This window comes from Sinocyclocheilus anshuiensis, unplaced genomic scaffold (genome assembly GCF_001515605.1).
Source record: "Sinocyclocheilus anshuiensis isolate Anshui unplaced genomic scaffold, SAMN03320099.WGS_v1.1 scaffold712, whole genome shotgun sequence".
Classification (NCBI taxonomy): domain Eukaryota; kingdom Metazoa; phylum Chordata; class Actinopteri; order Cypriniformes; family Cyprinidae; genus Sinocyclocheilus; species Sinocyclocheilus anshuiensis.
This window is the reverse complement of record NW_015555749.1, coordinates 121,023-138,635: the sequence shown is the minus strand read 5'-3', so window position 1 is coordinate 138,635 and position 17,613 is coordinate 121,023. Positions and strand designations below refer to the sequence as shown.

Genomic DNA, 17,613 nt, shown 5'->3' with positions numbered 1-17,613 from the left:
TGGGGCGACGCGGAATGAAAAAGTTTTTTTTAGGAGTCGTGGTAGTAGAGGCGGCGCAACTATAACAACATGTGAATAATCCCGCCCACTCTAAAGCGGTACTGAACTGCAGTGGAAACGCAAACCGAGCCGAGCCGTGCCGTACCGAGCCGAGTCGAGTCGTACCACGCAGTGGAAAAGCGCCATTAGACGAACTGGGGTGGAGAGTGACGTCACAGCTCCCGAAAATATTTTGGTTATATCTAAGGAAGGAAAATAGATACAGTGTTTGTTTTAACGGCACAAACGGGCACAAATCGAGCACAAACGAACTGCGCTGGTTTGGAGCGATTTGGGCAACATGGGGTGGAGAGTGACGTCACATGGTCAAAAAAATTATGTTTAATATCTCAAACACCAAACCAGCACAAACGTTAGTTTTTGCAGCACAAATCAGCACAAACGCAGCACAAACGAATGGCATAGTTTTGGTGATTATTTCTTTTTATGGGGTGCCAACTTCACGGAGGTTTTTGACGGGGCTGAATGCAGCCCTTATTCGCCTCTTAACGGAAAGATGATACATTTCCGGTCTCTAGTGATTCTAGTCAAATTAACACATAGCTTACTGCGCACATTTTTATATTTAGTTGTATTTTAAAAGTTTCAGTTTAATTAATTCAGTCAATCTTTTTATGCCCATTTTGGCATGGACCAGAACACGAGAGCATCCAAAAGGAAGTTAGAATCCGTCATGGCGATGCTCATCGGTTACTCAGGAAAAATATGTTCATAATTGTCGCAATTTACCCCCTAGTGGCAGTCACATGGAACTTTCGAAATGGTCGTGAAGCAGCCATTACCTTCTGCCCATTTACCATGGTAAAATAAATAATGAATGTGTGAATTTGAACATAATTATTAATAACAGCTCATTTTATAGAAATAATGTTTAAAGAATAACGTTTTAGTGTTGAAATATGCATTTAAGCATTGAAATATTTAACCAAAGATTACATCTGATTCGAAAATTCCACATACACATATGAACGGAACTCCGGTACTAGTCTCCATTGGAAATGAATGACTTCAGGTCTATTGTTTGTTTGGGAAAAAGCCGCTTTACACTCTTAACTGACTGATGATATACCCTGACAGCACATTTACATTATGGAGATGTCTATTTGACGTATGCATTTACATCTGCAAGATGTATTTTTAGAGTGTTTGCTCATCTGCAATACGCCTATAGGACGTTTCCTATCAGATGTCAAATAGACGTTTAGAAGATGTCTTTAAGATGTTCATGATTTAGAATGTTTTTTTAAACTGACATCTTATAGACGTCTATCAGATGTTTGTACACAGCAGATGCTTTCCAGATGAAGAGATCTTTAGCAGACACATGTGGGATAGTGAACAACAAACACTAAATCAGTAAAAGAAAAACTCTTTTATTCTTTAATACCATATATAATGCAACAATTGCATATCTTTGGCAAAAATAAACTTTATAAACTTTTATTAACAGATGTTAGCTTACAAAATCAAAAATCAGGTTCAGACTGCCACATATATGGCAGAAGAACATGTCAAAATTTATGGCGAAGTGGCAACTCAGTTAGTGGACCTTATCTTAATAATAATAATAATAATAACAATAATTAATAGGCAGCTGTTTTCAGACTTGGCCTCAAATTCTAAAACTACTGCTCTGTCCCCCTCCCTGCATTAATACTTGCATTCTGTAATTAGCACTATGTACAGCTTAGAGGGGACGAATTGGCAGCCATGGTTAAAGTGACAGGGAAAGAGCTTTATAAGGATAGGCAATTTTAAAGTAATCAACTCAAACAGAAAGTTCTGGTTTGCCAGTGTAGGGGGGCAAGTGGCAGTTATACTTCACAATTTCACATGCTTGGGTATATAAAATCCTAATGTAGCCTCAAACAAACACTTAAAAACCCGATATTAAACAAACAAACATTCTGGGATCACAGGGAATACACAGCCAGGCAAGTTTTGTAAGCAGCAACTTTGGCGATCTCAAAGAGTTCTTAGTGGCACAGTTCTCAGTTCACATCCAGTAGGCTCTCCCATTACTGTCATGCTCCTCAAATATACTGTCCACTCTCCCCAGCTTCACTTCCTGTGGTCCTTTCTCCCATGAGCAGCACCATCCGCAAGCTTAAAAGATGGGAGAATGTCTTTGTCTCTACTTGCAGGCGCGTTTACTGTGCAGTTCACATTGTCTCTGGTTTCATCTGAAGCCCTGGGAACTCTCTGGAGGTCTGGAGCAGCACAGCGCCAGTTCAAAAGCAGCAATGGAAAGTGACGATTCACAGAGCTCCCCCTGCTGGAGGCTTTGTCACACAGTTTAAATCAAGAAAAAGATGGAAAAGACCTGATTTGGGTAGAAGTGACCCAAAAAGTCATAGAGCAGGACGGGGAGAGAGTGGTTCAAATCTTACAGTAGAGGTAAAGAGGTTCTTGTTTTGATTGGCCGCTATTTAGTATGCTCCAAAAGCAAGCAATATGTGCATGGGCAATGATTTAATCAAGTCAGTGCACATGGAATAGCACAACACCTGATTATACAGATTGCTAGCATCTGAGAAACATTGAGGCTGATGTGCATGCAACAAAAGCTGTATCCTTCAAGCTGTTCTCCAGTCATAGTGGTCAGGATGGGGATGCAAAACTGATCCAATCAGGACGCACGGGAGGAGCCACATGGTTTTGACATCATAACTGCGGCAGCAAAAGGCTCCCAGGGGCATGCCGTCACCACCACACGAGATATAAACCAGCAGTACAAAAATAAAATAACTACAGGTATTTAGGTCAACTAATTATTGCATTTCTTCTTTTGTATCAAGTTTATATTATGATCCAAAATCAATGGCACTTTCAAATTTCACTTTTTTAAGCTGTTTTTCCCTCTATAGTTAAGATGCATGATAGGTCTTGGGAGCTTGTAAAATCCATGCATTCATTTTCCATATAAATAAGTTTGATTTAGAGGTGGAAGCATGCAAATCTTGAAGTTTTTTTTTTTTTTTACCAGCGTCTCTCTCTTTTTTGTTTTTACGATTAACATCTTCAAACTCTCTTACTGTAAAACTCAAATGATGTGGGCCATTCATTCAAATCGGTTTCTTTTTCTGTACATAAAACATGTCAGTATGGCTTTTCTCTCCTGTGTTTGTATTGCCATGTTTGATGAGTGGACCGGAACGATATCCCAGTTAAAAAGACGAAAGGAAAGAAAATCATCCCAACAATTACAAACAAGAAGGAAGATACACCAAACCAGAAGAGAGAGGTTGGACAGGCCACAGGACGGAGTTACAGAATCAGGGTCATTTCCTACTGAGTTTCCTGCTCTTGCGTCTTGAGGCGACTAAACTTGTGCGAATACCGGCCAGGTGTAGGAGCGAGCCGGCCGCCTCCTTGAGCTCCTCATCCACTTCTGGCCGAGAAACTCTTCTGCTCCTCTTCCCTAAAAGCGGACCCTGCAGTGGGCTGCGTGGCCATCGGGCCCGGCCTTCTCTCTCCTGATCACGGTGCAGAGCCAGGCTGAAGTTGACCGGCTGTGAAAGAGGCATCTGGCGAGGGCAGGGCGGGACAGGGGAGCTACTGTAGTTGTGATCCTGCTTTGGATCCCGACTCACAACCACAGAGTCCCTTCGGGAGAGATCTATGGGTCCTTCTTGGTCATCTGGGTCTGAGAAATCATAAGCAGAGTGATAACTGATGATCAGAGACAATATTATGAATAACAGTATGAACAAACTTGTACGATGCGGAATAAGTAATTTACGCAGTAGCACAATAGTAGGTACACATGCTAAAATTATTGTGTTTACATTTATATAAATATAATAATATTCAGTTATTTTCATTGAAATAAAATTTGTTTTAAATGGAAATTGAATTAAAAATGTGCTTATATCATTAATATTTGTGGATAATCCATGAAAAGTATTTAATTTCTCATTTAATTTGATTATTAAACAAATTGTATTATGTTTTTTTATTTGAATTAACTAAATTCTTAGTTTGTTATATTATTTGGAACTTGATAGACGCAAACCAAAAGATATCATTATACACACACACACACATACATATATTTATTTGACTGAACTTCAGACGTCAATGCTTATGCTCATCAAGGATGCATTTGTTTGATCAACAACAGAATACTTTTCAGCAGCCATTACGTCAGTCTTTTTCACATGAAATTATTCTAATATGCAGATTTGGTGCTAAAGAAACATTTTTTATTATTACCAATGTTGAAAACAGTTTTTCTAAGATTCTTTGATGAATAAAACAACATTTAAAAGAACAAACTTCATTTGAAATACAAATGTAACATTATAAATAGATTGTTCTAACCCTATTTTTAATTGGATGATCCCTGTTTGAAGCCAATAAACAGAACAGCCAATATACACATACACATGTGATTGCTGTGATTATGTGAACAAGTACCTAGATGCATATCTTGATTAAAATAAACCTGATGTAAAACATGAATAAAAAGAAGGGACAAACAAAATAGGACAAAAATGAGGTGTTGGTGTATGTGATGGTGTTTTCTTACATGAGTTAATGTTCTGCTCAGAGGCAGACTTTAACAGCATCATGGCAGTGGCAGCATCAAAATCACATTCTGTAAAGAGAAAGAAATGTTTGATGCAAACAAATATTGACTATGTGATGTGTATGCGTGTGTGTTTAAGTGAATGAGTCACTTTCACCCAGGAGCGAAAAAGTCTCTCTAATTTCAAAGTACCAGTGCCTTTGTTGTCAAGGTTACCAAATACAGGAAAGAGATGGCATCTATGTGCACAGTTTAGAAGCACCAAGTATGTGCTGAGAGGAACAAAATGAGTTGAGATGAGTGATAGGCTTCAATGTGTGATCATACGTCTGATAATGGTGTGAAAAAGATGTGACCGGGTCATAGATTTTCCGAACGGGCCTGATGAAGTCTACTAACCTTTTAGGGCACAGCCCTGCTCTGATGTGAAAAGATGATGAGGAGGAGACGAGGCACTACAGAAGACAGAGAAAGAATGAGAAGATATTTAACAAATCTGTTTATATACAGTGGGTACGGAAAGTATTGACCAAAGAGCTGTCAAAGGACGTCAGAGACAAGATTGTGGACTTGCACAAGGCTGGAATGGGCTACAAGACCAACAGCAAGAAGCTTTTTGAGAAGGAGACAACTGTTGGTGTGAATATTCGGAAACGTAAGAAATACAAAATAACCATACAGCCCTCCAATAGCCCTCTGTCTGGTGCTCCATGCAAGATCTCGCCTTATGAGGAAAGGATGGTCATGATAAAGGTGAGGGATCAGCCCCGAACTACACAGGAGGAGCTTGTTAATGATCTTAAGGCAGTTGGGACAACAGTCGCCAAGCAAACCATTGGTAACAAACTACGTTGCAATGAGTTGAAATCATGCAGTGCCCGCAAGGTCCAAATAATAATTTTCCCCTCTGTGTATATATATATATATATATATATATATATATATATATATATACATACAGTTTATATATTATAACCATTATATTTATAACCATTATATTATATATTTTTATATTACATAACCACTAGCCAATACTTATTTTTGGATAATCCAGAGAAATATATGTTATTTATTTAATTTAAGACTCAAAACAGTAAAATATTATAATGTGCTGTAAGGATTTCATTTTCTTGATGGTAAAAATCGTGATGATCCAACTCTGCGATCTCATGAATCGCTTGTGTTGTCTAATAATTAATATGCTAAAATTTGTGTACCATATTTAAAATAAATATTAAATAAATAGTAACGCATTATTTTAAGGACCAATTTTCACTATTAACTAGTTGCTTATTAGCATGCATATTGCTAGCATATTGGTTGTTTATTTGTACTTAAAAAGCACATATTAATGCCTTATTCTGCAGGACTATATTTTAGATCCCTACCCAATACCTAAACTTAACAACTACCTTACTATCTATTAATAAGCAGCAAATTAGGAGTTTGAGGAAAAATTAATAGCAAATAAAGTGCATTAACATAAAAGTTTTTTAAAAACCTGTCTGACGTACTGTGTCTTTCATATTTTTCTTTAAAAATGCACTTTAAAAATTGTGTTAATTAATTTAAATCAAATTGTTCTGAATCTGCAAAAAAGTTTGAATCAAAAGCCAACTGATTCACAGTCAGCTTAAAGATTCACACTACTATATTATAAATACATGGGAAAAACAACATTTAGAACAACTAATATACACACACCTGTGCCCGCAGCTGAATATAAATTTAATATCTACGCAACAAGCTGCACCATTTTTGGTAAACAACCCACATTAAACATAAGCAAAGCATCATGACACATCAAAACTAAATCACTCCCATTATATTCAACAAAGCTGTCTACACTGGAAGTGCTTGTCTGACAGTTGTGACAGTTCATGGAGTAAATCTCTGAAATCCTAGCAAGCAGTATGTTACTATCCTAGTAAGAAGACTGAAGCCTGGATAAATGTCCGAATTATCCATTTGTCATATAATCAGGCCAGTGTTGTTACCTAGGAGGGGAAGCAGGGGGAGTGCAGAAGGCATGTGCATTCGGGAAGTGCTGTTTCTTCAGGGCTCGCATCAGCATGGGCCGGAACTCGGGGTGAACACACCACAGAGAGCCTTTCCCATTGGTCTAGAAGGGACAGAGAGGGGTGGAGTCAGAACCGCAAAAAGCAAGCATGATATCAGCATGCTGGGGTGAGGAGAAAGCTCAGGTTAAATGACAACAGAACCATCTGTCTCTCTGTATGTACACTGTGCATTCATAAGCACATCATAAATTAGCTGCAAATGATCATTTTAAACCATCATGAAGCTATAATGACCACATGGGAAGCATGTGGAACGGCGGCTCCTATTGTGTTTGCATGGGGGTATTTGTGTGTGTGAATAAAGGACTCATCACCCTTTGTCTGAGGTGTGGTCCTGCAGGGGGAATATGACCTTGACTTGCTTCACTAGCAGTGTTCATAAACAGGAAAGAGGAAACATTGCCATGGCAACAGACACCAGGGCTGAGACATATGAAACCCACAGATTCACACAATGTCACACGTTAATGAAACATACCATCCTCATCGTTTCATAAATCATTTTGCCATCTACAGTTCACGTATAAGAAATGAAAACATCTGCCTCACTTCATTTAACTGGCTGCGTGCCCTGCTTTGAACACATCGGTTTTTCTAAAAACCCTAAACCATTATCCCTCTTGACAACCCTGTTAGCACACTGCAGTCAGCTGTGCACTACTTTATACACTGACCCAGTTAGTTAAACGTCTGAGCGAGTGCTCTGCAGCAATGTTGTGTGAACTGCTCTTCAGAAAAATATGGTATTCTAATTTATTACAAGGCTCTCTGGAATACTTGATTCTGAATGGTCAGTCGCAGCATTCTGAGGTCAAATATTTTTTTCTGCAATGGCCATCAAACTGCATTTGAGTATTGTCCCTGGCAACCAGTCTCACTGTGCTAGTTTCATGTCTCTTGCATAGACTGTATAAAAACATGGACGTAGTGTCCGTGACATCACCCGTAGTTTTCTGAAGAGCGTTTTTATGGCTCAAAGTGGGTGGAGCGGGCCGTCGCCATCTTGGCAGCGCGTCACTCCTAGATAATCAAAAATGGGCAAAAAGGCGGGAGCTGCTTGCTGAAGCCATGCCCACCTAGCTCGACGGCAGGGTCAGCAGCTGCAATCCACCTGTCACTCAAGTGGACACGCCTTTAATTATGCAGAACTTTAAGGCTTAATATAATTTAAACGGATGAATTATAAAAAAATTCACCCCCCTCACAGTTGTAATGAAGGGCAAAATTAGCTATATAGACCAAAATATTTTTTTGAACCAGGCTGTAAACATGTTTTGCTGTAAACACTGTCGCGTCCGGTGTCGGCTCAACATCGTGATGTCTATCAGCCATCGGCGATGGACGATGGCATCGTCTATCGGCCCAACCCTATAGTCACACATAATAAAAATAATTTATTTAATTATTTTGGAGATAATGTACAGTAAGTCATTACTGCAAAATAAACCCCTTCATAATAGTGATGCACCAATTTTAAAACTTCTGGCTGATACTGGCATGCCGAAAATTATTTTATGTCATTTATTGATTATGGCCGATAATCAATAAATTGCTAATATTAAAATACTCTTAAAATATATTTTGTCTAATATATTAAAAATTAAAACACTAAAAACTCAAATTAATCAATTCAAATGCTACTAGTGAAGGCATTAGAGCATTATAAAATATGGATATACGTTTGCTAAAGATTTTTGATACATTTAACAAAAAGCAAAAGCACCAAAATATTAATTAAAAAAAAGGCTGAAATCAGTGTCTACAACGGTGTTATTTTATTATTTATATACAATTATGATATTAATTAATATTTTGAATTTATATATTTGTTTTCATTTTAGTTTTAGTAATTTTGTTATATGCTTTTGTTGTTTTTATTAGCTTTTTTTTAATATTTCTATTTAGCATTAATTCAGTTTTAGCAATTTTAGTACATGAATTTTAACTTATTCTATTTCAGTTGCCAAGAGAACATTTCTACCTTTTAAGTTTTTAAAGTTTTTCTTCTAATATTTATTTAATTTTTTTAACTTAATTTCAATTAATGAAAACAATTTTTAATACTTTTACATTTAGTTAACAATAAGACCTCTGGTCCACAATTAAATATGCAATAATGACCAGAGAGAAAAAAAAAAAAAAGAATATAATATTGTAATACTGACAACCATTATGGTTCTGTATTACAATTACAATTATGGATATATTGTGCATCCCTACTTGATACATATAGTGCATCCATTCCCTGTCTGCATTTATTATATGTTAATGACCGGCTGAATGTCATGGACATGAGAATGTCCATTTTGCTTGCATTCTTACCTTTCCTATGCTTCGCTCTACTTTGCGGAAGCACTTGTTGAGGGACAGGTTGTGGCGCACTGAGTTCTTCCAGCCAGTAGGGGCACTAGAGAAATACGGAAAATGTTTGAGGATCCAGCCGTAGATGTCCTTCACTGGGAGAGATTTGCTGGGGGACTGCTCGATAGCCATGTATATCAGTAAGGAGAAAGAGAAGGGAGGCTTTGACTTGTAAGGATCTCTCTCGCTTCCCGCAGAGACAGAGGAGGTGGACGAGGTGGTGTTGCTGTGTGGCGACCCACCGCCTCCCTCAATGTCAAACAGCGGGCTTTTGATGGGTTGCGCCTCGCCTCCGAGCGTGAAGTTCTGCAGCAAGTTCTCATGAAGCCAGTTCAAGTTGGTTAGTTCATCATCTTCAGACTCACCCGCAACCACGCTCAATGCTCCAGCCCGACCAATCTGGTCCAGACTGGTAGCCATGGGACTGGAAGCACTCTCTGCTTCAGGAAGAGTCCCAGCTCCACACACAACCTGCGCTCCAGGAGATTCGGCTTTCTTATCTGGAGACATCCCGATTATCGGACCCATCAAACCAGGAGGGTCTGTAGAAGTGAAGGGTATAGGAGAGAACAAACAGAAAGTGTGCACTGGTTACTACAACTGTCAATCACAAATAAATGTGGGTATATTTATTTACAGAAACTGACATTTTTCAGTTTTCATTTAGCCAAAAATGAAAATAATGTTTCTAAATTCAATTTGGGTAATAGATCTCTTAATGCTGTTTAGAATGGCATGTTTTCAGGTGATAAATTAAACCGGTTGTAGTAATACATGTACATGTCTTAGTTTTTCCAATTTCTTTTAGCACTAAAACATTGTAATCTCAGTGCCTGCACTATTTCTCTTGAGGGAATTAAGAGGCCCTTTAGGACAGAGTTAAGGGCAGGGCCTCTTAGATGTCTACTGAAGTGTCTGAGAGAACCATGAGCCTCATCTTCAAGATGATACCACACCAGAACAACTAAAGTGTGTACTCTAGGGTTCTTAGACAATCACTGAAGACGTGCAATCTGTTATCAGCTCCATGTAATAAGACAGACAAGGATGAAGAGGATAAGTGATGGTGGCTCCATACAGCTTGAAGAAACTCACAGAGATCAATCAGAAATCTACCTGCCACAGACTAAGTGACCGGCTTTAATGGAAAGCACACCGAATATTTATAAATAAATCATCAGCTCAAGTAAAAGAGGGCTGAGTGCCTAGGAGAGTGAATGTTTCTCTGCCCACTATTATACCCACTGCCATGGAAACCATACAGCACATCAATAAATAAATAATCACATAAAGTGCTGCTCTGAATCATTCTCTCTCCCACTCTGGAGAATAGAGTGGAGGGCACAAGGAGGGGGTTCCACTTCCTCTTTCAGGCCATTCAAAACACCCCAGACACAAATAAACATATTCCTCTTCACACGAGTACTGTAATAAAAGGTGTCAACAAAAAACAGCTTTTCCATAAAGTTAAAGGGATAGCTCACTCCAAAATGACAGTTATGTCATCATTTACCAATGTCTGTGTCATTCCAAACCCGTATGACTTTCTTTTATCTGTAAATCGCAAAAGGAGATGCTTTGAAGAATATTCATGCTGCTCTTTTCCATACAATGAAAACAGACTGGAAACCAAAGGCCATCCAAAAAGGAAAAAAAAGCTGCATGAAAAGCAGTCATTATGAATGCTGAGCTATATTTCATAATATAGCCATACGATAGCCTTGTGTGAGGAATAGATCAAAATTTAAGCCATTATTCCCTGAAAATGCTTTACATTTGTGTTCACCATTCACTTTTACAGTGTTCCATAAAAGTACGAAAGTCATATTTGTTTGAGGGTGAGTAAATGATAATTTAGCTGGAATTAGGGCTGCATGATATTATCATTATCCTGATATGGCTTACTGTGTAAAAAAAAAAAAATTAAATATAAAAATATATCCACTGTGATTTCAGAGATACGGTGTCTCAGTGTGCACAAGAACACAGTACCGCGCTTTACTCTGAAACCAGCAGCGCATTTATGTATTTGCTGGTAATCCACAAAAATAAAAGCTCAATGGTTTAAGGATTGAAAATGAAGAAATTAACAAATATTAGTATTGCAATTTTACAGTTATAATTAAAGTTTTAATCAAATACTTTATTTTTTTATTTTACAATACAACAGTATTACTGATATATATTTATTCTTTTGTTAAATATTTTGTTTAATGATAATGACAATTTTTATTTTTGTATTTATGGTTTGAACAATAGTAAGAAGAAAAAAAAAAAGAAATCGCAATGCAAGCTTTTTCCAATATTGTGCAGCCCTGGAATCAAACCATCTGTTACCCTTGTCCACATTTTTATGCTCCTGTAGTGCATCCACATGCCATTTTGTTTTCCAATGGTATCCTCTTTGGATGTCTTTCTTCATGTGGTACAACAGCAGTAGGGATAACAATATCGTGCATATTCATTACCGTGATGTATCGCATTACCGAATACCGGCACAAGTCTAAACAGCAGTACGTCTTTCATAGGACATTTAGTGCTGTCTGCTTCCCATCCTGCTCCAGGCGGAGAGACCTGATCCCTGCACTCATGGCGGCACTCATTAGGCCTGGGACACACCTAATCTTAACCGATTTTAAAACCATGGGAGATCACAGACTAGGGATGTAACTAGAGCCCGACCGATATGGGTTTTTTATTTATTTTACCATAGTAAAGGTTTTTATTATTCATTTAAAATGAGACAAATATGCTATTATTTTAATCTTCAATCTGTTCATTAATTAATTTTAATGAGAAACAACGAGAAACAGGTGAATAAAGACTGACAGTCAATGTTTAATGTTTAGAAATTATTATTTAAAGCATTTTTGCTCGTTTATGTTTATGTTCGAATAAGACGTAGTTAAAGCATTGCGAATCATGCGTATGGCCATGATAAGCGCTGAATGAATGACAGGCTTTCGGGTGTAACATCGCGCAAGGTAAATAAGGGTGACATCTAGTGGAGAAGACTAATGATAAGATTCACGTTAATCAGATCTTGTTTTAAATGTGCTGAAATAAATCCCGGAAAAGATCGATTCGCGGCTTTTGAGAATCGATTTCATTTTAAAAAACGATTAATCAAAAAATAAATTTTTTTGCCCAGCCCTATTCATTTGTATAATTCCCTTAGCACTCTTTTAAAACCTCCCAGCTTTTCCGCCCTGTTTTCACTCAAAACGAAACTACTCTGCATGCTGTGCGCACATGCTGGACAGTATTTATTTATCGCGAGTTGTTCAAATCGCGGTAATCTAATATGGTTTTAATGATAATTAAAAGATGAAACGGTAATACTAACCGTGGGGAATTTTATCATGATTTATCGTCAAACCGGTAATCGATACATCCCTACCACAGACATAAAGAGAGTTTCAACTGATTTTTAGCCTTATAATCCTCTGAACGTGTACACTAGATGATTCGACCAGACTGCGAGACCACACACTTGTTGATTATAGGAACGATTTCAAACATGTTTGATATTTACGATTTGAGTTTGGGGACGCTCTGTCTCGATCAGGAGCTGTTAAATAATCGTAATGACACCACACAATAGAGGATTTTTTAGACAAAAAATCGTTTGTGACAAGCCTCGAATCGGGCCATGCCACACATAAAAAATCCCATAAACATGCATTGAAATACGCACTCAGGCCTTTAAAAATCACTTTGAACACCCTAGCAACTGCATAGCAACACACTAAAAAAACACTGAGGACACCGTAGCAAATGCACAGCAACGTCCTATAATACACTAAAGCAGAGAAGACCAAACTAGGGCCCACAGCCCAAAAGTGGCCCAGTGGCATTGAAATGTAGACAATATACATGAAATTCTTTTTTTTTTTTAAATAAAATTTTTTATATAATATAATTGGATAGAATGTTTTAAAACATAAAAAAGTAAAGTTTATTTTCGGCCCACATCCCTTAATCAAGTTTTGATTTTATGGGCACCTTTGCATTAAAGCATTGTGTAGCACCTTTTGCAAGCACCATATTTTCCTCAAAAACTGAGAGTGAAAAGATCTAAAGGATTTTATAAAGAACAACCTGTTTTTCCTCTTTCATCCCCGCTATTCACAAACTAATTTCCATCAAAATTTGAAGGAGGATTTATCAGTATTGAACTGCTGATGTTTGCAGAACAGAGCACTGGGAAGAGCATGTGCATCTGTAATAAAACAGTTGGAGATGGAGATCAAGGGGTCTTCTACGTGTTTAAGCATGCTTAAACAGCCGTTTGAATTGGAGGTTTCTCCTGAAAACCAAGCAGTTTTCCGTTCTGATTCCTGTAGCGGTTGGTATTGGTCTGTCAAGTATCAATCATGACTCAAGTGCTCCCAGTGCATCTCCATTGCTTTGTGAGAGCTGATCTAAACGCCCAGCAGGAAGGTCACCTAACCCTATTAGAAAACAGCAGGAGATTAACTGCTTTTTTTCTTTTCTCTGTATAATCCAAAAATCAGGTATTCTCCTTGATGTCACGGAGAAATGTGACAGAAACTAATGAATTTACTTCCAGTCACAATGAGCTCTAAGAAATTTTAAAACAAATCATACAGTACAAAGAGCCTGTTGTTGTTAGTTAGTTTGGGACTAGTTTTCTCCACAATTCTGAATCACGTTTCAAAGCTAAAGCTTCTTAAACACGTTCATATGCTGCAAGCTTGAAAGCTGTAATCCACAGCGGTAAAGACACCCCATGAACAGTGCCTGAGTTTATTTCATATCACCTTCCATTTTAAATATTAAACATTTCAAAACTTAATTCAGAAAATTGTTTTCAATTTCCTGATCAATGTAGTCAAAGTCCATTAAAACATGCAAATTTTATGAACAAATGCATTCCTAAATTTCAAAAATGCTTCCTATTTGTTAACTTCTTGACAACTTCATGTAAAACTTGTTTACTTAAAGGGGTGGTTGATTGCGATTTCACTTTTTTAACGTTAGTTAGTGTGTAATGTTGCTGTTTGAGCATAAACAATATCTGCAAAGTTACGGCACTGAAAGTTCTATGCAAACGGAGGTATCGTCTTTTATAATTCTGGCAGTTTAATGCCTACAAAAACGGCTCGTAGGGACTACAAAAAAATAGATTCATCTTTGTCAAAAACGTGTTTTGTGGTTTGATGAGCATAATGACAGCAGCAGGTATTATTAGGCTGCTGCCCCTTTAAGACCTGATGCACGGATCCAATATAGACTAATACACATCCGATTTCTTTCTCAGCTGTCTTCGTTCACTTAAGACACAACACATTTGCCACAATGATTGTCGAGATCGGTATTTTGTCATAATTTTATGTGTATATGTGTCTGTTCAAAGGCAAGGAGTGAATGAGATAGGAAAGATGGTTCAGTTCGGTGTTCGCGCGCAGTCAAACACGCCTCTCTGCATGTGCGAGCTTCATGTTTGTGCGGCTGTGATAGAAAACAGCGCGGGAGTAAGGAATCAAGTTCCATTCCGCCTTCTCTTTCGTTAGAATGGTTTAAAATCGCTTTTGATAAACAATTGATACACTTTCACTCTATTACGATTAAATTTCGCAATCAATCCGCGGATCAAATCAGGGGCGCGGGAAGATAGGTTGGGGGTGCTGTACGCATGGGGGTGCGGGTGATAGAGGCTATTTACATGTAGTGCAAATAGCAATAGATGCTACTTACAATAAGTGAAAATAGCAGTATTTTTTAGTGATATATGCCATTTACACTAAGTGCAAATAGCTATAGATTCTATTTATACTATGTTAAAATATCAGGATATTCTGCTAATTACTTGTTGCAAATAGTGGCAATTATCTGCACCTCGGCATTGTAATACATTATAAAACAGTATGCAATAATAACTTACTGAGTGTAAATTTTAATTATAATTCAAATTATTAAATGGACGCCACCTTATTGGGACAAAACCATCCCTACAACTACCCTAACCCTACCCGATAGGCTTGCATAGATGGTGCTGACGGTGATACCGTTGTAATGCCGCAACACCGGTTATGTCACTTGCCCACCTCGGCACCAACCCCCACCATCGTTTTGATTATATAGTACTATATAGATATAGTAATAAAAATCATTTAGTTCATTAAAAGAACAGACACTACAATTAAAAACTGAACGCGTACGCTCAATGCAGTGTGCCGAACGACAGTCGCATCACAGATCAGATTTCATTTATCCAGTGAGGAGAGTGAGTCGAGCTGACTGACAAGAAGAGTGAGGTGAGGTGAGACAGACAAGACGATGGCGGATGATTTAGTTTCGAAACGAAATGCAAAAGGGCCTGTTTGGCAGTATTTTGGATTTTGAAAAGCCTGTTGACTTTTGCCGATTATCTAAGGTGATTTTGGAAGTTTTTTTTTAAACATTCGTTTCTTATTTAATTGGTTCCACAGTGTTTGCTGATTTTTACTTTATTTAAACTTTGTGTAATTTATTTATTTTGTATGACATCAAGGTGTATGCCGTGCCTGCTTTCTTATTGCCGAATTGCCGCTAATTCTATTTAAAAGCGAAGGAAAGCGAGGAAAAGAGGGAAATTCAAACAAACTAAAAGAACAATTGCTTTACGCCGAATTGCTGGTATTTGAAAGTGAAAGTATAATGTGCACGCCGCTTTTACAAGCTATTTAAAAGTGAAGGAAAGCGAAGAAAAGAGGGACCGCCCCTGCCCCCACGGTGATACCGGTATTATCGGTGTTGTCACACGTCGATTAACCGGTGGTAAAATTTCCTCACCGTCACAACCTTACTACCCGATACTTTATTTTCAACTTTTTGATTATTTCCTTCATTTTTATTAAAAATAAATGCTTTTCTGATGTGATTTGAAATTTGAAAAGGGAGAAAAAAAGTTTGCCAAAAGGCAGATTCGAACACAGGTCGATCGCGTCAAAAGGAGTAGGCAATGACACACGCTTTACCATCTACGCCACTGAATCTGATGATTGATGACCGTCTTTTGTAATGTTGACTAGCCCAATCACATGTTGGAGGGTGGAATTCTTTACCAAAAAAAGTGAATAATCTCATTGCAGGCCCAATTTTTATTTAATCCTTTTTTGTTTTTTTTTGTTTTTTTTTATTCAAAATGACAATAAAATGTGCATTTTGGCTGCAAGGTTCAACCAAGTTTGGATGGCTTTATAAAATAATAATATATAAATGTATAAAATAAAACAAAATAAATATATTTCATCCATATATATTTTTTTCCTTATTTTATTTGCAAGGTTTAACATTGCACAGTGTATGAGTTTAAATGACTGTTTTGCGGCATTTCTCATTTCTTCAGCTTTTGTGGGACAGCAACTGCATATAGCCAAGAGCCAGATCTTATCTTCTCAGATCTTAACTTGTAGTCTGCATCACTTTTGTAATGAAAGTGAAAAAACACAAATAAACCCTAAGTGTTAAAAAAGAGAGCTGTAAATTTTGGAAAGATATGTTCATATATTCCTGAAACAGGCACCTACACCTGAATATAAGATATCAACAGGGTTAATGTTTCTTAGAGCTTTACATGGTAGTGGCATTCAGGCATTCATACATACAAGCCGCCACACAATCTTCACAGCGTGCTGTCTGGACTTCGTCCTGTGTCATTGTCACACCCTAAAGTCTCAATTAAACACACCCTGTTTATTCACACAGGAGTGACCAACACAATGAAGGCTATTGTGACCAGAATGACACAGGCTATGGTACAGGGAGGCGAGCTCTCCTCATCAAGGCACTGCTTGACATTAGCATCATTGTCAATGGATTGAGGGGCCTTAACTGCCTGCCGGCTGCTCTACGGACTTAAATCTTTCAGAAAGGAGGCAAAGGTTACTAAACGAGAAGGAGTGTGACAGACAAAATCTGAGAACACAAGGTTGAGTTGGGGGTTGGGGTGGGCGTGAGGTCTGACACGGTCCAGGCAAATGAAGGGAAAAAAAGCACACATTTGCAACTGAAATCCAGAGCAGTCGCCTATATTTGATTACCACGCCCCGGTGTCACCATGTAGCCATGGCAACCACAGCGTTATAGCCTCCTGGGGACGTGAGTTGAGCCTCCTGGTCTAACGTTGAGGGCAATAATGAGAGGATGGAAAGAGGAGGGGTCAACGAACAAAGGCATTGTCGTTACAGGCCGCATAAAACCTTGGACATAAGTTTGATTTGCTTTTCAATTGAGTTTGGAAAAGCTGATGAGTTTTACTAAAAAAAAAAAAAACACTATAGTGAACATTTAGCTCACATAATAAAGCAGGCTTGACTGTCTAGTTTGGAGGAAAGCAACTGCATGTTCGTTTAGATGTTATGCCACTCAACCAGGAAGGGTTGCCAAATGTAAATTTGTGGTCTGACAAGACGAAACTTTATGTTTTTTTTAAACCCCTCTTGCAGTGAAAATGAAGAATTTACACAGTCTATGGTGCATATGTGTTTCTTTCGTGATAGTTTTTGACTATTGATTAAACTATTGTTGACTACTTAACAATTTTATTGCCATGCACATGCAAATATATATATA

The 17,613-nt window shown here is 37.9% G+C and overlaps 1 protein-coding gene across 3 annotated transcripts in view; it reads right to left on the bottom strand.

The window, feature by feature from the left end:
- Positions 1–1,413: 1,413 nt before the first annotated feature.
- The window catches only part of LOC107673647 (forkhead box protein N2-like), a 17,974-nt gene continuing 1,774 nt past the window's right edge, over positions 1,414–17,613 (bottom strand). For 2 of the 3 annotated variants that reach the window (XM_016467330.1, XM_016467329.1), the window contains 5 exons: positions 8,995–9,575; positions 6,589–6,713; positions 4,991–5,046; positions 4,592–4,660; positions 1,414–3,706 (listed from right to left, as the gene is read on the bottom strand). In XM_016467330.1, the coding sequence (XP_016322816.1) occupies positions 3,342–3,706; positions 4,592–4,660; positions 4,991–5,046; positions 6,589–6,713; positions 8,995–9,561 (1,182 nt within the window). In that variant the 5' untranslated portion in view covers positions 9,562–9,575 and the 3' untranslated portion in view covers positions 1,414–3,341. The remainder of the gene's footprint in view (positions 3,707–4,591; positions 4,661–4,990; positions 5,047–6,588; positions 6,714–8,994; positions 9,576–17,613) is intronic. The other variant, XM_016467332.1, reaches the window with a different exon arrangement.